The 26,911-nt window shown below is 39.8% G+C and overlaps 1 protein-coding gene across 2 annotated transcripts in view; it reads right to left on the bottom strand.

Moving 5' to 3' along the window:
* The window catches only part of APP (amyloid beta precursor protein), a 236,454-nt gene that overhangs the window by 43,022 nt on the left and 166,521 nt on the right, over positions 1-26,911 (bottom strand). For both annotated transcript variants that reach the window (XM_067299530.1, XM_067299536.1), the window contains 4 exons: positions 22,102-22,176; positions 20,692-20,850; positions 7,252-7,380; positions 5,011-5,110 (listed from right to left, as the gene is read on the bottom strand). In XM_067299530.1, the coding sequence (XP_067155631.1) occupies positions 5,011-5,110; positions 7,252-7,380; positions 20,692-20,850; positions 22,102-22,176 (463 nt within the window). The remainder of the gene's footprint in view (positions 1-5,010; positions 5,111-7,251; positions 7,381-20,691; positions 20,851-22,101; positions 22,177-26,911) is intronic.

Raw genomic sequence — 26,911 nt, 5'->3', positions numbered from 1 at the left:
TGTCTATGCCAATTCACTGACTACGTCCATCCCAGTACAGGTAAGGCCTACAGTGCTTATTCATTCACCCATATTTTGACATCTCTGTTTTTCTTCAACAAAAAACATAAGGCATTATAACCTCCCTGATATATGATATTAATTGCAAAAAACAACTATTGCCTGTACTTTTAACTGTAAGTCTTGCAGGAAGACTACAGCTCCTTTCCCAATTTCTAACTGCAGTCTCCTTGCCCAACAAGCAATCTCAAGAATCTTCTAAATATTTTCTGGTCTAACATACTGAAAATTAGTCATACGATAAATATTGTTCTTACTTGATATGAACTACATATAAGCCATTCTATACTATATCAATGCCATATGTAACACTATAACATCATTCTAACAAGCTATTGACACATCTAATGTATGTCAAGTTGCCTTTATTATTCTGATACCTCTATACGGCAACACAACTTGAAATAAAGATGCAGAAATCCTACGCATCCCTTCAATGATATTAGTATCATCTGGAAGGGGGCTTTCTCACCCTTCATCTAAATCTTAAGGCAGCAAGTATATTAGTTACAGGAAAAGGAGATACTGAGAACTTTAAAAAAGTTCCCACTGCAGTCTGAAGGACACTTCTAGTTATATATTCAAAGCAATATTTTGAGCGAGACGATGAAAAAAACAATCACAAAAGAAAGGGCACCCACCAGGGCAGGCTGAATTTGCTTTTGCAAAGCCTCCAAGGTTGTGTTTTGGTTTTGCAATATCTAGCCAAAAACCATGATGGTTTTCATTTTGGATTGACTGCCTGTGGCAAACACCTAATGCTCTCAGAACTTCTAGACAGATACCACAGCATGAATGGAAAACAGCATATGAACTGAGCTCATGGAAATAAATGCAAAAAGGTTGTGAGTTCATTGTAGGTCAAAATTAGCAGCTAGAAACAGGAAATCAACAATTAGCTTTATAAAGCTATGTTGATAGACCAAAACTAGCTGAGGCAATGCCAGTCCAAAAATATGCACAGAGGCAGGCTGACAGATATAGGGACCTAATGGTTAAAGAGAAAGGGTTAAAAGAAGGCAAGTCTTCACATATCTTTACTCTGCAGTTTGCCCTATATTTACAGCTGTCAACCTTTTTCCAAAAATATGTACAAAATTGTCACAAGAAGTTGTGAACCGAGTGTCAAGAGGCAAAATTCTCTTGCTCGAATTTTGTTATGCTAAGCTGGAGCATACAGATATTTGAAATGGCACATTACCCACAGCACTCCATATCCAGCTGAATGCAAGTAATGACCTGGGATCTGCTTTTGTTTGTCCTCTCTCCCTACTATATGACATGAATGTGGCATCCACAACACGCTGCAGAAGAACAAGATAGGGGCAGTGGAATAGAATGATAAAATAACAATAGCTTGAACTTATTTGCCAAGTAACAAACAAAATCACATTTTCTTACTTATTACTTGCTTACGACTGAGTGTTTCAGAGCTTAGTTATCATACTGCTATAGTAGGCTGTGCTGAATATTTCATCAGTGGTGGGCTAGAAAACGTGCAGTCAGGGACATCAGTTTGGAAACAGAGCAGCAAAGACAAAATAAAATATTCAGCTCATCCCCTGCCCATTTGACTGATATACAGAGCTCTGATGTAGCTTCTAATTCAGAAGCTGTGCCACTCCCTGCAATAAATTACCTTTACATACATGGATAAGCAGTCTAATCAAATAAGGATTTAAAGCAGGATGTGCTAAAAGGAATTGCTGATTCCCCTTAAAGTCTGCCATTGCTCTTCTGAGGTCTTGTACATATTAAATAGTATATGAGATTTATCAGAGAGAAAAGGTGGGTAAAAATATCAAAGTAATCAAGTAATCTGCTCATCTACAGCGCACAAATATCTCTTCTCAGATTTTTGTTGCCACTCTCATATTCATGCTCCTGTTCCTCAGAAACACTAAACACCACGGACTGTACCTGTTGCAGACAGTGACCTGGTTTGAACTGTAGGACATTTGCATCAATGTTCTTTGAGAAATCCTTTGCATCCAGAATGGCAAACAGGCTCCTACACAAATATCTTGTCTAAGCTTTCCAAGCTTTGTCATAAAACTCATGGTCAGACAGACTGGTCTCTGCAGCTCTTACTGGGGGTCTTTATCCCTGCCCCAACATGAAGTAGAGATAGTCAGCATTATTCTTGCTTTCACATCTGGAATTTGCTGCTACAATACATGCCTGTAGTCCTATGAGGACAAGGCATTTATACATTGCACATCTGTCAAGTGCTTAGCAGCAAAAAAGTGCTCACTTCATGTAAGTGCTGCTTTCTACTCTTCAGAGTACTGTGGGTCTTCCTACGTATCCATATGCTCAACTGGTGACAAACAGTTGTAGATAAGAACTATGATTGGTTTAAATTTTACCCTAAATTTCTGCCATCATCTCTGCTAGAGCTGGGAAAATAACCAAAGCTTTTGAAAGGCTGCTTTTAGCTTAGAAGCTGGATTTGTTATTTTGGATTCAGCACCTTAAAACCACGGCCGTTGATCTGCTTTTTGAGGTCAAGATCTTCAGTAATATCCTGTATTTGAAAGGAACTCCAACCATCCCACTGCTAGGTTGTGATTCATCAGCATTAATTAAAAATATCTTTGGATTGATAACAAAAATGTTCTGTATACAGTTGCTATGCCCCAGCAACAACTTTCTATTCTATCTGTTATCATTCAAATTCATTGCTCAGCATAAAGTTCTCAAAAGGTAACAGGAAGAGATTACAAGTGTGCACCTAATTTTCAAGCACATACACTTTCCTGTGAAAGATGAACATCTGTCTCTCAGGAATGAAACTTTGTTGGTGGACTGTTGGGAAGACATGAGGAAAATTTTAATTTATTTTTAGTCTAGTGTCAAAAAAAAAAAAAAATCCAAGACCCGAGTGATTCAAATTTGTCAAAAGCTGGTAACAGAGAAACTGTGCAAAATGGGGCATAATATTTCTAGCAATGAGAAAATCTACTCAAAACTGGCACCTTATTAGACATTAGAGGAATTAACCACGGGTATGAATTCACAGGAAACTAGAACTCATTTGTTCTGCTGCTCATGAAACTACTTATTCAATTTAGAGGAAAACTACCTTTGCCAGAGCTCTATCTTCTAAAGCAAAGATTATTCATTCCTCAAGGTGAAAACTGTTCATGAAGAACTGCTGTAAAGTGCAGAACTAGAAACTGTAAGTTGAATGAACAGAAAACTAAATGATTTGCCATCTTAGCTAGCATCCCAGGCTGACAGAAGAACTTTTTCAAATATGCTTTCTTACCTGCAATTTATTATTCAGAGACATTGTGTGCAAAGATGTTCTTATCTTGGTATTTTTCAGATTTCCACTAACACTTTCTAAGTCAATAGTTCTTATAAATGGTATTTAATGAAACATTTGTCTTTTTAATGAGAGTTGCACTATTTCTTGGAAATGTTACAAAGTGCAATTTTATTAATATTTTACTTCTCCACAGATTCTGCAGCTATAATAGATTTCTTTTTCCATGGGTTTAGGAAGAGTACCAAGACTAAAAAATTCAATAATTTCAGAAAAGATTTTCAACAGAATGATCAGTACTCAATCTAGAAGGTTGCTGTCTCCTTTAATAGCAAGGAATGATCTCAGTGAATGTCCTTCCATTAAAACCAATATGTAAAAGTTAGAATACAGTCAATGCTATCAACAAGGAGAACGTTGATATCAAAAGAGAATAGGCTTTCTTTTCAGTACTAAAAACTATTGTATCTAGTACAGCCCAGAGCCGACAGGGCCTTCATCAATTAATGCTGTCTGGTAACTCCCAGTAAAAGAACCTATTTTTGGTTGCTTTTAACTTTGCAATGCCTTGAAGAATTTTTGGTAAACCCAAAATCACCAAAAATCAAAGTAGGGAAAAGGTACTTAAGAGACTGTGACAGACTTTTCCTTTGAGATATCTTAGCTTCTCTCATCTTATTGGGAGACAATATTCTACTAATTTCAGTTGCTTTTTACCACTAAAAATAAGTATTAAAATTTGAGATTAGGAGTCATATTTCTGTAAACCACTAAGCAGTTAATAGACTTTTGCTCCCATGTCACTTCAAAGCCTCTAAAATTTCCATTCCATTTCATTACTTCAGATAAAAAAGAAAAATTAGAAGCATGTCCCCAACAACAAGCATTAACATTACCAACAACAGAAGAAATTGAAACTTCTAGCAAAAAAACCCAAGGGAATAATGGTGGCAGGGAAATAAAGCAAACCGAGCATCTGAGAGACTTAGCAACAGTATGGGCATCTCCTTTGCTACAAAAAGGATACCGTTTCAAATAAGGGTTTTTTAAAACTGCATTCTACAACTACAGACTGAGGCTGTTGACTGTGACTTAGAATTGTGAAAAATAGAAACACATGGTGAAGGATGATTATTAATTCAACTATCTTTTTCTCCTCCCAACCCCTTCCCCAACTCACATCAATGCATCTCCTTCCTAACCTGCACTTTGGCCAAGTGAATCCACTGGTACTCTCCGCGTCCAACCCTTCCTTGGGCCCTAAACACATCCTTACCCTTAACCGAATGGCACACCTCCCTCCCTTGCTTTGAAAAGAAATTGGTAATTGATTTGGTCAACTGAAACTGCTTATTTGTGAAACTAACCCAGTAACTGCCCTTTGATAGACTATGCATGTTGTGAAAAAAAAGCTGTTCCAAAGACAAAGACCACCCCATCACTGGCCCTTCTTTTCATCCATGTAGTATTTTTCTTATAGGTGCACATTAGAAACCTGATTATAACTTAACAAACCTCATTATAATTTAATTTATAATTTAAAAACATTGGCAGGTTTGTGCTCTCGTTTATCAGCTACAGCAGTATATCAACAGAAGTAAGAGGACGTATTTTAGCTTTTGGTGGTGACTTTTCATCACAGAAACAGTTCTCTTTCTCTGTATTAATAGTTTGCATACCAACTTCATCCTGGATCTCCTCAGCCACAGCAGGCACATTATAGAGGAAGGAGAGAGACTGGTTCATGCGTTCATATATCACACGTAGATGTGTCATAACCTATGGAAAAACGAAAGTGTTTTAAAGAGAGGAATACTGTTGTTACTCATCATTACTGCAAATTTTAGAGACTACACAAAGCAAGACACTTTTCACTTGTGCTAGGTATAACACTTGGGTATGCTCTACATCCTGAAACAGTTGAATCCATTGCAAAATACACCTTTCTCCTACAGCTGCCACATAGTGTTCTGGGCCACAGATGCTCCTCCATGGCAACAACCTGAGAGACCATGGGAATGATGAAGTAATTTAAGGTAGGGGTTTTACATTTGCTGTGAATCAGAGCATGTATGCAAGCAGCTATTGTGGCGGAAATTCACTGCCACACTTAACCCTTCAATAACTTGTACATTTGTCCACACCCTTAGGCTTCTGCATCACACATGAACCAAGTGAGGCCCAATGATTACTGGATCAAAATGTGTCAGCTGTTTTTTTTATTTTGTCCAAATATGGCAAAAAGAATTGACTACTCTCTGAAGAATGCTTCAATTTTCTAGTTAAAAACATTTGCAAACATTTTCAGCTGAAAACAAAAACATATCTACCCAGATGCATTACTGTGTTGTCTCATGTGATTACAGCTATTGCTCCAGGTTGCTGCAGGCTGCTGCAGGGGTTGAGTCACTCCATCTCGTATGATGTATGCTCCCCAGGGGACTCTTGGGAAGTCTCACCTCTCTTCATTAGAAAGGGAAACTGAGGTGCATCTTGGATGACTTAGTCTGGGCAATGAGGCGTACAGAAGAAAATGGGTTGCAGACAGCAATTTCATTGAAGAACTGGTGTGGTTTCTTCAAATTGAAATATAGTACTTATGCTTTTGACTAAAATATTTTGTTTTCTATTTTCCACTGAAATAAAAATTCCCCACCAAATCTGCCAGCCTACACCAACCAATCTTCTGACCAATTCAGGAAGAAAAGATATTATAGAAATACTCATTCCTTAGCTCTATGTTCTTACTGCAATATTCCCATCATGCAGAAAATACAGGGCCCTACAAAAGTATACTAAAAAAATACACTGTACTTCTTGCATCTAAATGTCTTCCTTTACTTGTGCTGCCAACAAACCTGTAGTTTGCAAATTTTCATTGTTTCCTTTTGGTTAAACAATACAATGTTTTAGAAACTAAACAGCCATGCTGGATGCAAAAGGACAAGCTTGAATGTTTCAGACATGCACAAGCTGTCTAAGATCACTGCAGAAGACACTTAGAACTGCACATTTCCAACTGTAGCAATTTCAAGATAGCACAATCTCGATACACAAGTTTGGCTGGAATAGATGTTTGAGAAGTCTAATATGTAAATTGTGCCATTCATGGAGGTACATGGTTTTGATTTGGCTTTTAGTGATGCCAATCAGTTCAAAAACTGTGGCTGGAACAGAGCTTCTAATTGCATCCTGCAGAGGGAACAGAAGCAGATTCTGCAGATTACGACACACATTTTTAGCAGCTCACCCATTGCACCTGCAATTTTAATTGATGTTTTGAAAACCAGCTACTTCTTCAGTCTTTTTTTTTTTTCTTCTTTCTTTCTCACTCTCCACAATTTATGAGGGAAACACAAGAACTGTTCCAAAACATACACGTTAAGGACTGCAGTAACATTCAGCAGTTAAAATGCCATGAACTACAGTACCCATTTGTAAAAACATGTTAAACTCAAGTGCTTTGTAGGAATTGCATTTACAGACACTACAAGTACCTCTGAAATGACTGCAGAAACGTTGGTTGCAGTCAGATGCCTATACCATTCCTGGTTCTGCCACTTCAGCTGAGGGAAGCATAATGGTGTGTGGTAACCAAATCTATTAAAGATGTTCCCTCAGAAGTATTATTTACCAAAGCAGTAGTAAAGGCTTTGGGCATTATTGCTCTGGAGGGCTCCCCAGAAAATGCCCACAACCGACTCACTGCCTGGATAAACAGTTCTTCTCAAAAGACAAATCACGCACACCTTATTCCTACATCACTTTGCTTTAATCTGCTGTTGGAAAGCAGATTATTTCTTATTGCATGTAAAAGTGCACAGGAAGGAGTAAAAAAAAAAAAATTTTTTTTTAATCAGTTGACAGCAACATGATAGTTATGAACAAACATGACCCCATTAACCCTCAGGGGGGATTACCTGAGATCTGATTTGGGCAGCTTTCTTTGGGTCTACCATGCGGACATGTTCAAAGTGTTTGAGAGTATGCTGTCTGTCTTTCTGCTCAGCACGCACGTACTTCTTCAGCATGTTGAATACGTGACGAGGCTATGGAGAAGAAACAAGAAAAAAAAATTGGTTCAGTTTAGAACACCACATGTTTTACAGTTCCTTAGACCAGAGGTGCCTCCCAAAACAAAAGCAGACCCTGCAGCAACGATCTTCCAAAGGAAGGTCAGACTCCTCTGAGAAACACCCGATCGCTCAGCCCCTTCGGCGGGATGCATTGCTCAACCATAGCCGCAGGTAGACACGAGAAGGCCTTCCAATACCTGTCCTGACCAGAAAGGAAGTTTGGCTGTTGCTTTTCGTTGTCTAACTGCTATGATGTTGCCCCAACATGACAGGAATTGCCATCTTAATATGCTAGTTAATACCTCCCCCACCCTTCCTCTGGGTGGTGTTTCTATTCTCCCCACCAGACCACTTCTCCTCTTCTCCCAGGGAGGAAGCCCCCATGATTCAGGCCCCCAGTTCTGCAACTTTCACCACCACCAAACAAAGTTCTCCCAGAACGTTCCCTGAAACCTGGTCTTAGTCAGAAGCATTTCAAAGAGTCCCCTACTATGTTGACTATCTGACCAGGATCAACATCCATTAACTACAGTTAAACTGTAAAACCAAAAAAGATTACAATTGTTAAGTCTCATCAACAGTAAACTGAATGCACAAATCCAGATTCAGGTCAGAAGGTAAATAGTCCTGGGCTGCCCACCACCTGCACAGAAGACCATTTGAAAGCCCTATACTATCCAAGCCAAGGAACAGTCATCAGACTTGACTGTAAAACTCTAAAAATCTAAGACTATTCTGTCCTGCTATGCCTTCAGGGAGAAATGGGAAAGGAACAGATAGTCAGAAGCTGAGTTGAGGTGTGGAAGGCACACATCCAGAATATACAACTGACTGAAAAACTGTAAGAGAAAGAAAAAAGGACCACCTACTTGGTTCTTCTGAATGCACCCAACTTGGGTGGTTGGATTTTTTAAAATCTTATGTTTATATTGCAGGTGACTTTAGTTAGTAAAAGATACTAAATAAATGCCTTAAAGCTAGTGTGTGCACTGTCAAAGTAAGAAAGCAACTATTTTGTGTAAAAATATAGTTGAATATGAACAGAGGAAAGGTCTGTAGCTGAAGGGAACACTAAAAACAGATATAGTCTGATGGTACCTGGCAACAGTGAGCACAGACTTAGATTAAGAAGCCTAAGAAGAAATGTATATTTCAATGTTCTTTTTCACTCTGTACAATAACATAGTACCAAACCAGGGAAGCATACTCTAGTATTCAGGCAAGACAATCATTTTTAACTCTGTGTTTATGACGATTCTGGAAAACAAACAAACAAACAAACTCAGCTTGTGCTGTTTCTATATCCTACCTGATACTGCTGAATGGTGAGAAAGATGCCCTTGACATAGATGGAAAGAAAGGAAATAGTGACCTTCCTGTGTACTCAATTAAAGAATGAGTAGAAGTGGTGAGCAGCAGCTCTGGGACTGGAAGTGATAAAGGGGAGTGGATGGATAAGTGACAAAGCAAGTATTAGAAGCTCAATATACAGCATCCTGAAGAAGAAAGAACTGTTGGAGAAGTTGAAGCTTTAAGAAGACTTAGAGTCACAGAGAAATATAGAGCCTAAACTAATTTAACATTTACACAAGAGATGAATACTAAGCTACAAAGCTCGAAGATTTAAGGATCTCTTCAGCTTTAGAGAAGCAACAGATTTAAAAATGCCTGAAGAAAGTAAAACAAAGGTTATTTGAAGAAGATTTGTAGGACAGAAATAGAGAAATGTGAAGCCATTACCTGACAAAGGATTAAATTTAGTGGCTCCATCACTTAAATTCTTTCATGAGGAAAAATAAAACCTAAAGCCAAACACCTTGGGATGAAGTTGCAGGAAACTGGACAAATGTTGGAAAGCAAGTAGCCTTTGTAACACTGCGGTAATGACAAAAACTGAAAGGCCAACTGCGAAGCATTATAGGAACAAAGACTAGAAGGCCAGAGGCTTACAACACAAGTAAAAATTCAAAGACTGACAATGTTGCTACCTCTGTTGAAACTTCAGTTTTCTTTGCCCCAAGAAACATCAAGACAGCAGGTTAGGGCAGACTAGAGAGAAAAGTATTAATTTCTGTTTCTTCAAGTATCTCTTGAGGCATCGCCATTTATGTGTCACGTCTAATGCGAGAAGGGCATATTTTTCACTTCAGCATGTTTACGTTCACTGCAATAGGTCAATGGAACATTTACATTAAGAGTTGCAACTAGATATTACTATGATAACAATCTTGAAAACACCTGTCAAATACCGCTAACAGCAATAGTCACTTGGGTAAGTTGGTAGCCAACTTTCAGTGCATTTTTTTACATTGAGAAAAGCCTCAAATTATCACTAACAAGAAGAAATGAACATGGATACCTCAAGCATGTCTGGCCAAGAAAACTTCCTGTCATGGTGGTAGGAAACCATAATTAAAGCAGAGGACAATGCAGAAAGAATACTAAATATAAGGTGCTTTCTTACAAGAGCAATGATTTTGCTGTTTCTTAAGCAAAGAAAAAAACCACTAGAAACTCACTGTACATGGGTAGACAAGCCTGCATTTTTTTTTTTTTTAAAAAAAGCTATCCATATACAAGTTTTAACCCTGATGGCAACAATTGACTAGTGACTGTCTAAAAGCTAGTGACTTTGCTCTAACAAAGAGAGATTTCAAGCTAAAAAATCCCTGTGAAGCATTCCATCACCTCACAGAGATTTACAAGGCTTTCACAGTCAGCTAGGCACTGCAAGAGTCAGGAGTTCCTAGGATAGATGCAGGCACCTATAAAAACAATAGGAACCTATTCCTTGAACACAGCATTAGGCCCTGAGATATAAAAGCACTCAAGCTTCCCTGAAGTGGAAGCTGAAATGGATTAGCAGTCCTACAGTATACTCTTGTCATTGCCAAATATTCCATTTTTGTGACCTTCAGGAAACATGCCCTGCTTTATCCATTAAGGTAATATGGTGGGTCATTTCCATGCTAATTAAAAAGAAAAACAGAAACAAAAACAAACCTCAAGAGAGTTGGTGGTATGCCCTGACCATTCAACATAAATTAAAATGTCTCTGGCTCCCTCAGTCTTAAATAACTACCAAGAGTTACAGACACACTGGATCAGGTCAGACCTCCAACCTCCCAATAACTTTGAAATGTTACTGCCTAAATTTCAGGACCTTTGCTGGAGGCTAAACTGCCAGGGCTGGTGATGGACAATGACAGCTCTCTACTAGCTTCACATGCCTGGAGGTGGCCAGGACCATAATCGAGGCCCAAGTTTTATAGCTGGAGGTAACCTTAATAGTGTAAAAAAAGGTAATTGATACTTTTCTCCTCTATGCCTAGAATTCTAGACCTACTGCACTTAACGAATCTCCTGATCGCTGTGCTGACTTTACTCTTTGCTACCTCTCACCAAGTTCCACCTCCTCGTTGCATTGCACATACTTTTCTTTCTTTTTTTTTTTTTAAATGTCATCATGGAGTGAACCGGTTCTGCTTAAAAACCCCTTCCCCAGACACACTTTTCTGCAGAGTTATTTTCAGCAGGATTTATTCCCCTGTCTAGTACACCATGTAGCAATACAAACACTTGTGATGGTGCAGCAGAGGGGCCACAAGGTATGGTACGGTCAAGCACAGAGATGAGGGAGGGCTCCAAAGCCTAAGAAAATTCAGTTAGACCCTGTGTCTGAAGCTATTACAATAAATCTGGGGGGGGGGGGGGAATCTATTAGTCCAACCTTAGGAAATAAGGAAGGACCCTTCAGACTAAATTATAACTGAAAAAGTTGCCATTACCAGCTAATTTAAGTTCTCAAGGCCTGAACTCTGACCCTGTTTATGGCAGAAGAACAAACTGCTGACATATCCCAGGGTCAGCTTTGCACCTCTCACTCTTGACAAATAATGTACCAAGTATTGAAGTTCATTAAAAAAAAATTTGGTTTTAGTTTCTGAAATTCTGTTCCACTTTTTTTCCAAGGAAAACTCAATGCATTCACATTTGTAGCTACCTAATAAAAATCATCTGGGAAATGACTCACAGAATAACTAACCTGTATCAGCCACCAGGGGCTACCTAATCCTCATGAAATAATTTTGTTATTTTCAGTTTTCTGTATTTGTTTTGCTGGCTTGTTTTTAATCGGTCTTCCTAGGAAAGCAACAAAGATACTCCCAACATGACTTCCATTATCTACACGTTTTTAGTTATCCTGGCCAACGCTGCTGGCAACTAATTTATCCAGTAACAGGAATGACAAATGACTTCTGAAACCATAGGATCCAGCACCAAACTCAGAATACATATTATTTCATAAGGAGTGCTGTTTAATTAGGAATAATATTGATTCCTGAGTACTGGAAGAGCCTGGGTTGGCTGGCAAGAAGCTTAAACCCACAGGATCATGGCACTCTCATTTAGGAACATACAGAAAAAAAGGCATGAACACACCTAACAAGGACACACACCAGGCACCGCAGACTGTGGTAGTCTGAACATCTCTGTTATATATCACTTCTGACCGGTTCAAGCACACTCAGCCATGCAGTTTACTCCTGCGGAACTTGTTCTAACACTTCCCTTCTCAGCAGCTTCAAACACCTGCTTTTTTTAACCTAAAAATAAGCAGGCATCGTAGCCCTTTTACGAGCATTCATCACAGTCCAGCAGATGTACTCACATCTGCAGGTATTTTAACTGTTAATTTAAAATCCTGTTTATTCTGGAGGATGTTGTCAGAGTATTATTTTACATAGAGTTCTTATAAATATGTTGACTTGCATGTGTTCAATTAATTCTGTACGCAGGAGACAGATTCACAGACTTCCAATCATCATTAAAAAGATGTCTTTCTGCCTAATACTGTAGGGAATACGCCTCTTCTCTTATTTGGAAGACAATTCTTTTGGGGAAAATATATATGCACCAGGGCAGAGTTAAGGCTATGAAAATGACCTGTACTGCAACTTCCTGGCTTCAAAGCTTAACCAGGCAATCCTGACAGCCTACCTCCAGTTTTCTAGCTGAATGAGACAAGCCCAAATGAAGCAGAAAATACTGATGACAACCTGGCTACCTGGTGCTGACTTCCAATCATATTGACTCTACAGGCCAGAAAGGTGCCTGTATTCCCGGTGGCAACAGCATCAAGACAAGACTGCTGACATCTTTTTCTAAGAATAAAATAACAATATTAACATTGCAGCTAACTGCCAAACTCACATTAGCAGAATCTGTCAGCCTAGACTTCTGTCTATATTCCACAGGTTCCAGACATAACCAACTGGAGAACATGGGCTCTATTTCCACTCCAGCTTTTAAGGCATTGCAAAAGGCAAGAATTCTATTAAAAATGCTCAAAAACACTTTGGGATCCTTCTGGAGGAAAGAACTTCATACATGCAAGGCATTTGGAGAAAGCACTCATCACTATGATGATAATACCAATTTATTAAATACAGTAAAAAAGAGCCTTTCAAAAGGCAGCTTACCAGAAGTTATTCACATAAGATTCTAAATGGAGAATATTCAATTATTCCATTCTCTACTGATCTATGCCATTTTAGCAAGGACTTAGCTTGATTTTGTTGTAGCTAATGGAGAATATTTCTTACAATTTGTCCATAAAACAGTTCTGATAATTTACCACCTTTATTGTTCCTTCTATACTCTCTCTTTCACTGTAGGTTTTGGCTCTATGACTACCAGGATTCCCCTGAAATGGAGACAGTGCAGGTTCTTTCACAGCTACAAAAATTAGGAGATGAAAACTACAGCTTCCCTTTCTATAGGGCAATTACAAGAAAATGTAACCCACTGGCCTCTTTGTAAGCTCCATAAAGGAACCATGTATCAGATCTAAAATATCTGAACAACAGTTTCTAACTGGTAAAAGAATGTCTATAAGTACCATGGCCTCTGCACAGAGCTAGCCTAGTATTTCTGTTTTTAAGTGAGTGGTGAAACAGTGTAATTTCATTGAGCTTGGAAAATGGAAATACCAAATTTAGTTTGAATTGTTAGAAACATAACTTACATTCTCTCTCCATGGAAATTCAAAGTATTTATTACAGAAAAACAACAAGAAAATCATATTAAAGCACTTCTGTGTATTTAAAGTACAACTTCTAGCTCTGTGCCATGGGACTACCATGGGGAATTCTGAGCTGGCTTGTCATTTTGATCAAAATTGTCTCTATAAATCAAAACCGGAAGTCCCACAATGCTGTATTTCGCTATTTAGTTTTGCCTGCAGAGCAAAATCAATCACCGATCCTTTCTGATTACCACTCTTGGAATGTGCTTTTCATTAGCTTATTAGGGTAATTAACTTGTTACTAACCTAAGGGTCACGTTTGATGCAGGAAAAGCAGCTCACTGTACAAGCACTCAAGACAGGTTAGCTAGAATGAGCAAGACCTTTACACTGCAGTGTTTGACACAGCTATATCCCTTCCATCCAGCTACCCTTCATGTGCAGTTAAGGATACTTTCTCATCAGTTCTGGTAATTTATAAGAAAATACATTATCGCAAACATTGTTACTACATGGCTATAACGGTACTCAAAACTTCCCTGTACATACCATCCCAAGCACTTTTCCTGAGGAAGAAAAAAGTGAAAACAATGTTTGATTCAATCTCATTATTTTCCTTTCAGGATCTGAACTTACTCAGCTTTGACAAATTAAAACCAATTTTGTCTCTGCTTGCCTTTTCAAGAATTTGGATTTAGATATAATGAACTTGCCAAAGTTTTGCAGAACTTATTAGCCATCTGGATTTGCCTGCCTTCTCTTAAGCTTGCTTCTACAAAAACCTACTGGCAAGGCTAGGAGTATGACTATACCACACATTCAAGCCCACAATCCAGGAAAAAAAATAAGAGTCTGGTTTTATTCACACAAAAGCCTCAGCAGCTGCTGAAAAACTGAGTTAGATGACCATGCTTCAAGTTTGACCTGGTTTAGCAGCAGAGATGAAACCCATGCCTCTTCTTTCACAAATCCCATGTAACTGAATTTATGTGAGAAATTCCACAGCTTTACAGGGTCAGATTAGCAGAACTAAAGGGTGGAGTATTAGAGCTGGACTCATCTTTCCTACCTCACAGAAGGATTTTTATCACTAGATGAGTAGCTACGCTTTGACCTGCCTCCAACTGTATATTTTCACAGTGACCTTGTTGGACTCAGAAAAGACTTCTCAGAAAAGCTTCCAGAAACACAGAGGCACTGAGGAAGGGCCCTTCTGCATACCCTCCTCTATGCCCAAAGAGCTAAACTCGACTTGTTTCAGCACATACTATGCTCTCTCCATACGAACAGATACTGGCCCCAAAGCACAAATGGTACCAGAAAGAATTCTGAGGGCAATAGGAAAAAAACACGGCAAATGAATTCAGGTGGGTTAACATACATGCCAGGCTTCATCTTAATCATCCTACTCTGTTCGTCAATAATTTACATCCTGGCAAGATAGTTCCAAATCAGAAAAGAAACATTTTAAACTGCCTTTAATCATTATATGCTTACTTTACTCTATACACAAAATAAGGAGGTTAATTAACTACCTCTTAAAGTTTTCCTATATGTTTCCTTGTTCTGAAACCCTTTTTTTCACCATTATGAACTGGATTTATTCTCTGCTTCTCTTTTCTCCCCCACTGCCTTCCCACCGAGATTGTGCCTCTGTTACCATGAAGATTAAACAGCAAGACATAAATCCAGTAAAATTTGACATGCATGTGAAAGAAAATTTAAGCGAATTATAGAACCTGCCTGCTCACAGAAAATGATAGTTTTGAATTCTTCTACTTAACTGGCAGAATGAAGGGAAAAAATCACCAACTGTTTTAAAAACTAGGGGCATACTAGTTCCAACTACCACTAATTCTCCTTTTCTGTAGTAAGATCATTAAGCAGGGTGAAACAATACAGTATTTTGACACTGGATACTGAACAGCTGCCCTCCATCTTCAAAGACATCAAAGTATAGCACAACTAAGCTGCACCAGGAATCAGGGAGACAGATCAAGTTTAAGGTTCTGGGCAGCTTGCATGACAGTGCTTCAGAGAACAGAACAGCAGCATCAATATCTGGGTTTGTTCAAAATTATTTGCTAGTAGACCTTGAAGCTATGCAATTTCAATTCCGTATGCTCCCTGGCTTCCTTGCTGCCCAGATTGCTACCCTGCAGATTTCCTGTGACACCGGCACTGGGTGATCATCTGTATCATAGCTGAAAAAAAAATGCCATTAAAGTCTTTGGTCCAATACAGAAGTTAATCATAACAGATTCCCAGCCTTTTGTAGTTTTAAGTGGAACGGCACTGAAAACAGCTATTGTGACTATAGTACAGGGAAATTACAGCATGAAACAAACGTACTCAGGCATAGCCCCAGGAACAACAGAAACATCCTGCTTGCCTACCTGACAGGAAAATTGCCATAGTTATTCTATTTTTTTTCCATTCTCCCATTCCCTCCTACTGAAGCTTCATCATTGGCTATGTCACTGATCTTGAGTTCAACTTTTGCTGATTTTGTAGGCATTTGTAGAGATATAATGACTACCCTACTGGCCCAGGCCAAAGGTTCCCCCAGTCCAGTATCTTGCTAGCCTGGACTGGATGCCTACTAAGAAGGGGCAAGCATACAGTACTTCCCCCCAGACACTTTTCCAGCTTCCCATCATCTGTAGCTCAGGGACTTTCTGAGCCAGAGGAAGTTTCTGTTCAGCTCTCTTCAGTAAACCTACCCAGATTCATGCCTTGAACACATGTTAAATTTTTAGACTCCAAAAGTGTGGAGAGGAGTTCCACGGCCTAACTATGCACTGTGTGAAGAATTACACCTTTTATTTGTTTTGAATCAAATACTGTGCAGCTTTTTTTAAGGCTCCTCATTCTTGAAAGCAGCAGTGGAAGACACAGTAGGCAATCAATCTCTTTCTTAGCTCTAGCCACGACAACACTTCCAACCTAGAAACAGTCTTTGCCAGTGCAGGCAACGGTGCCATGATTCCAGCTTGGGTTTCTCAGGCAGGACTGTTCATATCTGCACTGTGTAGTGCACAGGCAGCAAATAATGTGCTTACTCTGTATGTACCACATAACCTGCATGCACTATGAACTCATATTTTCTGTATGTCTCAGGATTACTTCACTCAGGAAGAACTGTGCACCACGTGCCTAAGTCTGACACCAGGAGAGTCAGACTCAATGTATTCCTATGATAACTGATCTGCAGGCAAAGATTAGACATAGATTTCTAGATACCCAAAGGCCAAATTAAATCCTGATGCTCCAAGTGGTCTGCCAGAAGTCCAAAAAATCCTGGGAAAATGTTCAAATTCAAGTACAAGGATATATCTGGACAATATAACCAAGTGATTAAGCAGCATATGGAAAATAGATATATACGCCAGACTTACAGTAACCCTCCTAGCAACTTCATTTTCCACAGAGAGCCGAGGCTGCAGTTCCACAACACCGTAACTTTGGCAGTGGTACTGGCTTTCAGATTCTCCTGTCCGTCATTCTCACCCTCATGCATGAGTGCAGTGGGTTTGTGGAACTGTGCTGCAGTGCTCTTATTTTTAACTTTAAAGTTAAAAAGATCAGCTCCCTAATCTTATTCACATGTGGTCCCACAAACACCATACTATGGAATGGAAGCAGTAACAGAAGTGGTAACAAATGACTAAGGGCAAAAAAGTTGTCAAATTCTTACTCTGGTGCTGCTGCTGAAGTTTCCATATCACAAAGTATGACCTGAGGCACCAAAAAAAGACCTTGGTCCAGTGACTTAGAAAAACAGAGACAGCTAGAAGCTGACTTCAGACTTCCAGAATCATAGACCACCATTTCATATAGCCAAAGAACCTCCTCAATAGATGATTTTTCTCCTAGAAAGTTTTTTCTTACAATAACAAACTATACAACTATACTGTATAGCATATGGTATACAAAGAAGCTGACAAAGTTATCCTCTTGTTTACCAGGTAAATAGGTGACCCAAGCCTGAAAAAAGTATTACCTTCCTTCTTGTAAAGTAGAAGTTCCAAAGACCTTGAGGTGTTTTTTTTTTTGTTTCCTTATTTAACAAATTCTAACCTGCGCTTCCCTTAAAGAAATGTCATCATACTGACAATATCTTAAAAGCAGAGTTTTACTAAAATCTCAAGTCTTACTTGTGCACAAAAACATATACTTCAGTTTTTAAAAAACAAAAAAACTTATTTTTCAATTTAAACTCAAATTCTTTCCTTATAACTTCATATAGAGAAACAGTTTCCACCACTTTAAAAATCCAGAATCTACTTCTGTAGTAAGCATACTAAGAACAAAGCATGTAATCTGAAGCAGGCAGTAGAAAGTGACTCTTCAAAAACATTGTTGCGTAACTCCAGGAAAACCTCCCCCTTTTTAAGATTACTTAACAAGTCACCAGAATAGTTATGACTTACTGTCAGAATGACAAGACAATCGCAGTAAATGTTCTTTCATTTTACTAGGGACACAGTCCCTAAGATCCCTCTCTCTGTCTGAAAGAAAATAGCTAGGGTAACAGAGCTGAATCTTCCATTAATCCCATTTTCTCTTTGGCTAGGTAGCCAAAGTTTGAACGCAGAGGGTATTCCAATATCTGGCTCAATATCGTCCACAGCAGTCACAGGACTGGATTCATTCATTAGATTGCTTAGCTGTCATCAATCACTCCTCAGGTTTCACCCTCTGTCCCACAAAAATACCAAACCAATCCTCCTACTGAATTCAAGATCAGCTTTTTCTGTGCTTTGGCATACATCTGACTGACAGTTCAGAGGCACACAGCTGAACTGTCAGGAACTACAGAACATGAAACAACAACAAAAAAAAGCTGAGGCAAGGACAGCACCATTAAGAAGACTGGCAAATGAACTGTTTAGCATTTAAGAGCTTCTGTTCACCCTCAATAGTTTAAACTCAATTGTGATGATGCCCCGTCCGGTAACACCTTGAACTGGTGTCACCTAAATGTTTGCTGCCTGCTCCTTTCAGAAATATCAGCTTTTGTAGAGACAGAATATAGGATATATCTCAGTCTTTCAACAGTATCTTCAAAACTTGCTGGACTCATGCATTCATTGACACAGCCTTTCAGGTTCTCCTACTGAAAAGGTAAAGTTATTATTACTTTAAATGTCACAGAAGCTGACTACAAACAACCCAAACAAAATTCATTTTCTTCTGGTCCCAAAGTCTGCATTAACATTTTGCTCCTTACTGTTCTGCAGCTAAATTCACTGCTTTTTTTTTTTTTTTTTTTTTTGAAGTGGAGATGCTATTTGCATTCGTTGGACATGAAAGTTCCCTAATGCTAGGAGTAGGGTCTCACATTTTGGCTGCTCTAGAGACCTTTTCTCGTGTTGAGTTTGGTCCCCATCTTCCCCTTGTACATCCCCAAATATTTGCAGAACCAAGTTGTCAGCCAGATCCACAAAACTTGAAATCAAATAATTTTGGGGATACTTGCCAGACAGGGTTACTTTTGCATGAGAACCACCTTTACAGCAATAGATGATTGGCTTAAACCAAACAGGAAATTATACCTTAGGTGAATAACTGAAAACTGCATCGTAAAAGAGCCAACAGAACCTGCAGCCATTCTATGCATTAACCACATCTCACTTCCAGTTATGAGCTGCAGACTCCAATCGTAAGGAAGCTGCATACAGCCTATAATTTGCTAATGTGTCTGCTGCTAATGAGATCCTTGAGTCCAAGCCCTTCACTACCCTTATAACAGTCAGAGGTTACAATACACAACATGACACACTCAGTGTGGGTCCAAACAACATCCTCTACCAATTTATAACAGACTAGCACTGCATTTTCCTCAAATTACTATGTTGCAAAATACAGATCAACTCTTCATACAACTACTCTAAAGTTTCCATAGGACAGGCAGACAACCCCAGACTGTTCTTTTACTTGGCATGCAGTAAAAATAAGAGTTTTGCACCACATGATGCAGAAAATGTTTGCTGCTGATAAAAAAAAAAAAAAAAGGATTACATCTGATAAGAGTTTATAGATCATTTTCTGATATTCAAACATTTCAGCATTAATTCAACCATCCTCATGACAAACATAGCTATTAAAACTGTATTACTCAGATAAAATAATTATTTATTTTAAAAAAGCTTTGCAATATTTATTGCCCTGCAACTGTTAGGCATGTTCTAGTAACAGAGTTGCCCCAAAGATGCTCTTTCCTTAAACTATTGTCTCATAACCAAGTAAAAGAGACTTAACATCTTACCCTACACCCCATACTGGATTCTAGCCCATCAGAATCCTAACTGTAAGATTACAGAGCGATGATACTCATTCATATTTCAAGTATGCCAAATAAACAAGAGCTTGAGATAGATTTACTGTATGCACAAAAATGATGATCACTTTTCCATGCTAGTGAATATGTGGGTTTGTATACAGAAGGAAATTCACTTAAAAAATATAATTTTACCAGGTTAGTCATATTCAGGTAATTCCTCATGAAGCCAAATTCAGAATCTAATGGCTATAACTTACACTGCTAACCCAAAAGCCTTTCACTGACCTAATGGTTTTTCCATCTAGAAAGTATCCAAGAGACCAGAGAAATATAAAATATTTGACTATTGTCCCACAGTGTTCATGTAGACCCACTTTTTCTGGAGGTCACAGATCAACTGTTCTGGAATTAAATCTAAACATCACAGATATGGATTCATTAAAAATTCCATTCAAATCCACATATTGAATTTGGTGTTTACATCACTCCAAAGCAAAAATTTTTCAATTTCTAGTGTGGTAACTTCATGCTGTCCAACAATTCTGACAAGATCCTTCATCCAATATTTTAACAGTTCAGCAAACAAAATGGAAAAACACAATCACCCCCATCCTCAAGCTTCCTCTAGAAATAATCAAGTATCCTACTGTGCATCACTTGAACGGACTGTATCATCATCCTTCAGTAGTATCTGCGAACAGCTACAATTTTTGACAATCAAATCACTTTCATGTTATTTGCCTAAATATCTATATCCATCCATCTATCTATATGTATGTATGGGAGGTGTTTGCCTGTGAGTATGTACATATGAAATCTAAACTTTAACTTTCAAACTGGTTAATAGCTCACGCAGGGAACACCCACTCAGTGCGTCAAAACTGGACTGTACCTGCATGTACATTTGTTTTTCCCAGGATAACTAAAGTGATTTTGACACAGCTCATGGAGCTTGTGATATTGCACTTACCCTCGGCGGGACAGTTTGCAGGGCTGTGATATAGTTCTCCAGAGCAATGCGGCGACGGTCATTCAGCATGGCTTCCACCCTGGCCATGTGAGTCTCCACCAGTTGTTGTCTTTCATTCGCTGCTTCTTGTTCCAGTGATTCTACTTTCTCCTGGAAATGCTGAAAAATACCCATCATAACAGAAAGAGTGAAGACATCAGCAGAGATCAGCAGACATTAAAAACTTCATCTGCAAATGACCAAAATGTTCTGTCCTAGTCAGTCTAGCGTGACTTCCAAAAATCTGAGCTGAACATATCTTTTATTGATTTCAATGCAAATTGCTGATGCCCTGTATTCCTGAACACCTGGCCATATTTTATTAATCTATCAAATATTCCTAAAATGGTCAGCAAAATCACCAGTGAATCCTTCATTTGACCCAAGACTATTTGGTGCAACAGAATTCTGCCTGGGAACAGACGGAGTTTGGCAAACATTTGCTCCCTGTGATTATAAAGGCTTTTCACGTATCAAAGTAACTTCACAAACAAATCTACAAGGCAGAAAAAATTCTATATAAACTAGCCATCAGGAAGAAGAAACAAGCCCAAATTCATTCCAATATAGGGAAAGATTCACTAGGCAAAGCATACAAAGAACAAAGCTTTGGTATTTAATATGCAATGCAGTCTGGTTCTGAATATCACTTTTTTTTTTTTTTTGTATTTTTTGTATTTTTGCACTGAAATGTTTCCAGCAGTACTAAGTAATACCTAACACAGGCACAACAGGTCTCAAGAAGCGTCTGGCCAAAATTTTTGAATTATAGTATAATTCTGGATAAAGCAATTTTTGTTTTTTTCATAATGGCTTGTTTTTCCATGGTATATAAGGACAATTCTTTCTATTGATCACATTCAGATGAATTTGGTGACAAATTTGGACTAAATTTGGATTGCTCCAAAGCCTTGGTATAATTCCTCATGATGCTGAATCCTACCACTTGGAACATCTCCCATTTGGCTGAAGGTTTCTTTCAGATAAAAACTGGTGTTTATTGCTTCCTCAAATCACATTTTCACATCTCTGGTTGCACTTAGGTACTTGTGCAGCTTATACTGGTCTATTACAGCTTAAATTTTGAAAGGGCCCACAGGATTTGGGTTTTCAGTTCTCACTGAAGGCAAACCTAAATTACAGTAAAATTTTACCTCTCTACATAGTAACTAGTGATGTTCTGCATTTTCATTTCAGGGACTGGTTTTTAAACACAGAGATACCCAGGAGCCACTAACAGCTGGAAGCAAAAATAGCAACTGTAAGAGCAGAACATAACATTAATTCCCCATATAAATATGTTTTAAAATTATATCACAACTAGCACCCATCGTGTTTTAATTGCAGTCCCTGCTGGTAAAAATCCCTTACCTGGATAACAGCTTTCTTATCAGCCTTTGGCAAGTTCTTCGCTTGGCGTTCTGCCTCTTCCCATTCTCTCATGACCTGGCAAACAACACAGGAGGGTGACTTTTGAATTCTCCTCCCTTGTCTCAGGGCTTAGCAACAGCCAAGTACTGCAGCTCACACAGCCATCAGTTGAAATTCCTCTCCTCCCTTTATGTATATAAAAAGCAGTTACGACATTTAACAAAGGTAGAATCCTGTTATTAAATTAAACAAGGACTGCACTGCCTCGTCTGAACATCACGTCAAGCGCTCTCAGCCTCACCGTGAAGCAACACAGCTGTAACCCTACCATCAAGCAAAGGAAGTGGAAATCTTGGTGGGTGAACACGCAGACCCCTTTTCATCTTGGACAAGAAAAATGTTTCAATCTAATTTGTTTTATGCTCTTGGTCAAAATAAGTGAATTTCAGCTCATTCTAAAAGGTATTTTTTTTGGTATCACAAAGATTTCTAGATTTATGTGGACTGCATCACTGACCTTTGAGTAGAACAGAGCAAGAATTATATGCAATTTGTGTTGGTCTGTTGAGGAATTGGTGCCAAACACTTCAAGAACTGAACATACTTATATTTCAAGTACAACACTGACAGAAAAAGGGTGTAAGAAAACTTTCAGTACCATTCCTTTCAGCAATCTAAAAGGCCACTTTCTCCTGTAACAGAGGGCAGGGCAGTATTTCAATAATAAGGGAAGGAGTTACTGTTAACTTGCCACAGTGTACATGTACTCTGTACCTGACATCTGAAACCCTCTCAGGGTCTTACTTAGGGACTTTCTTGATTTCATTTCCAGACAGCAATCTCCTCAGATAACACTTTTTGTGCAAGAGTAATTGCTTTCTCTGGATGTAGTGCATACAAATAAGTGACTTGTTTGTTTGCAAGATTAACACAATGCAATAGTCAGTAGAAACCCAGATGCAGTTCATCAGTATGCACGTTTCCTTTCCTTCCTTTCTCACCAAACCCCACACTTTTACACCATTTAAAATAGGAAGTCTCAAACAAACCTTCATCAAAGGGGATTTTAGAAAAGCACAGTCTAGATGCATGACTGAAATTTTAGCAGGATGAATAGCAAAGACAGACTAGGCCTGCTGTGTCTCATGTCTGCACTTGAGCCTCCACCTCTCAGCTCCTGTCTCAAGCTCCCCAGTTGCCCCACATGCTGGACATCGCTAGTCAGGCTCCTTGATGCACAGACTAGAAAGCACCAGTGGTGGCCCAAGGCATCTGGTGAGCATGTGCCACCAAAAGACACCTCTGGACTCAAAGCAGGTGACAAAAGAGAACATGATGCACAGTGCACTGAACTGACAGGTCACCCCATCAGCAGTTATTTTCTTAATACTTTGCACAGGAGATTTTACTGCTTCTCTGACAAAAAAGTACTAGACATGAAACGGCAATGCAATTTAGGGTGCCATGATGTATTTTGGAAAAAAACTACTAATGCTCAGAGCGCCACAGTATATTAAGTGCACATTAAGTATTCATTTCTTAATTGTGCACTTAGGCCATAAGTGAATGATTGTGGTGGCCTAGAAAACCTAACTCATATACACAGGCAACATCTTTCTAGAGAACTAAAATATCACCGGTGCCAAGATGTGAATGTTACAGAAGACCCAGAAACTACAGCATTAATTCAAGTCATAAACTACAATAGGATGTGCTAAAGCTTGAGCATTGGCCCAGATTAGGAACTTTGATTTTCTTTTCTCTTCTCTCCTTCTGTGCCTTCGAATCACACCTCTGACATCTGCTTAATACTCTTTTTCACTCTGTGAATGAGTGGCCAGTGGGTTTTCAAAACTACAGTTCTTTGCCATCTTTATCTGCCTAACTAACCTTGAAAAATTTAAAGGCAAAGACACTCTGCTAATCCACATGATGAAAACAAATATTGTAGGCAATGCAATAAGGATACACTTGGCTAGACCAGGTCTCTCTGCCTGTTATCATTTCTTTAAACCTTTTCGGGCAGGGGAGGCAGGCTGATGAACTGACAGGCTACACAGTTGTGAAAGATGTAAATTCTGGCATTAGGAGTTCAGCTGTGGTGCAATGAGAGTGAATGTCTTGCGAAAAAACAGAATGGTATGGCTGTTTTCACAAACAATATTCAATGTAAAGATTGCAGAAGCTGTGCTGTGAATGCTGTTTTTTGCAATTGGGATGACTTCAATGGCTAAAAGCATATACATGTCAATCGATCAAAAATACAGGGTGTTTTTTTTGCTACAGTTATCTTTGGGCTGTCCCACTACCATCCAGGAAAACTATTCTTTCAGAAGGTCATAGCTTTAGAGAAATTATGAGCGATTAACAAATATGCCTCAGCATTCTGTGGGAAACCAAACAGCAGCACGGAAAACAAAAAATTATTCTGCAGATGTGCTCACGTAGAAAAAGGCTGAACTTGTCCTGTACGCACTATTAAAGTTATTCTCCTTCATTGAAAGCACAAACCTAACAAAGCCACACAGATTTATGGCACTTCAAGGCTTGGCTGCTTCGTGCAGGGAAAATGACAACTTCTGGTTGAGATTTAAAGCAGCAAGCCATTTCAAAGTCACACTTTTTCAGAACTCAGGACTTACTGCCTGACAGACTCCTTTTGGGATTGGGCTGTAAGGGGCAGCAAGAGGGAAAAAATAAGAGGAAGTAAGGAAAGCATCATTCATTAGTGAGCCAAATGCTAAGCGCAAAAATCTCATTATACTGAAACCAGTGGAACATACTCCCATTTTACATACTGGTGCATGGACACGTAACTGCAAAGGGAAGAATTTATGCCAGACATATGGGTTACATCAATCATAGCAGCAGTGGTGCTTGACTGAGAATTGCCAAGTTAGAATGTCAAAGTCATGACAATAAGACACCTACTTTTGTCAAGGGCTTTTGTCCCCACACAAGTCTTGATCCTTTTTCTGGTAATAACATAACTAACTATCTCCAAAGAGAGATTTACTCTCTCTTTACTCTCAGAGGTAGAGATTGTAACTGAGGAGGATGCTGCTACTAAGCCGACAGACAGTTTTAGGGAAGGAGAGAGCCCTCAGACACACCGTAACAGAGGCAGTGGGACCTAAGGAATACAGTGCCACTGGCACTAAAAATCAGATGAAGACCCCTCTAGGATGCTGGAATTAGTAGTAAGCAATGGTGCAAAGCTGTGGTGAATGGCCAGCCAATGCTGGTTCCCCATGAAGTGTGGCAGATGACCATCATCAGCTACTATGGGCTTGCTGATGTGACCCTATCTGATGAGGCAAAGAAGAGAGGACCTTTGACGCCCTTCTGTCACCCCTGCAAATCACAGAATCGCTGAGGTTGGAAGGGACCTCTGCAGATCATCTAGTCCAACCCCCCTGCTCAAGCATGGTCACCTAGAGCACATTGCACAGGATTGCATCCAGGCGGGTTTTGAATATCTCCAAGGATGGAGACTCCACAACCTCTCGGGGCAACCTGGTCCAGTGCTCGGTCACCCTCACAGCAAAGAAGTTTTTCCTCATGTTCAGATGGAATTGTCTGTGTTTCAGTTTGTGCCCGTTGCCTCGCGTCCTGTCGCTCGGCACCACTGAAAAGAGTCTGGTCCCATCCTCTCGACACCCTCCCTTCAGATACTTGTACACATTGATAAGATCTCCTCTCAGCCTTCTCTTCTCTAGGCTGAACAGACCCAGCTCTCTCAGCCTTTCCTCATAAGAGAGATGCTCCAGTCCCCTAATCATCTTTGTAGCCCTTCGCTGGACTTGCTCCAGTAGTGCCACATCCCTCTTGTACTGGGGAGCCCAGAACTGGACACAGTACTCCAGATGTGGCCTCAGCAGGGCTGAGTAGAGGGGGAGAATCACCTCCCCTGACCAGCTGGCAGCACTCTTCCTCATGCACCCCAGGATACCATTGGCCTTCTTGGCCACAAGGGCACATTGCTGCCTCATGCTTAACTTGGTGTCCACCAGCACTCCCAGGTCCTTCTCTGCAGAGCTGCTTTCCAGCAGGTCAACCCCCACCCTGTACTGGTGCATGGGGTTACTCCTCCCTAGGTGCAGGACCCTGCACTTGCCTTTGTTGAACTTCATGAGGTTCCTCTCCGCCCACCTCTCCAGCCTGTCCAGGTCTCTCTGAATGGCAGCACAGCCCTCTGGGGTATCCGCCACTCCTCCCAGTTTTGTATCGTCAGCAAACTTGCTGAGGGTGCACTCTGTCCCTTCATCCAGGTCATTGATGAAGAAGCTGAACAAGACTGGACCCAGGACTGACCCCTGGGGGACACCGCTAGCTACAGGCCTCCAACTAGACTCTGCGCCACTGATCACAACCCTCTGAGCTCTGCCATTCAGCCAGTTCTCAATCCACCTCACTGTCCACTCAGCTAGCCCACACTTCCTGAGCTTGTCTATGAGGATGTTACGGGAGACAGTGTCAAAAGCCTTGCTGAAGTCAAGGTAGACAACATCCACTGCTCTCCCCTCATCTACCCAGACAGTCATTCCATCAGAGAAGGCTATCAGATTGGTTAAGCATGATTTCCCCTTGGTGAAGCCATGCTGACTACTCCCGATCACCTTCTTGCCCTCCACATGCTTGGAGATGGCCTCCAGGATGAGCTGCTCCATCACCTTTCCAGGGATGCAGGTGAGGCTGACTGGCCTCTAGTTCCCTGGGTCCTCCTTCTTGCCCTTTCTGAAGACTGGGGTGACACTGGCTTTCTTCCAGTCTTCAGGCACCTCTCCTGTTCTCCATGACCTTTCAAAGA

This window comes from Apteryx mantelli, chromosome 1 (assembly GCF_036417845.1).
Source record: "Apteryx mantelli isolate bAptMan1 chromosome 1, bAptMan1.hap1, whole genome shotgun sequence".
NCBI classification, from domain to species: domain Eukaryota; kingdom Metazoa; phylum Chordata; class Aves; order Apterygiformes; family Apterygidae; genus Apteryx; species Apteryx mantelli.
The sequence above is the reverse complement of the archived record's forward strand: the minus strand, read 5'-3'. Positions and strand labels throughout refer to the sequence as shown.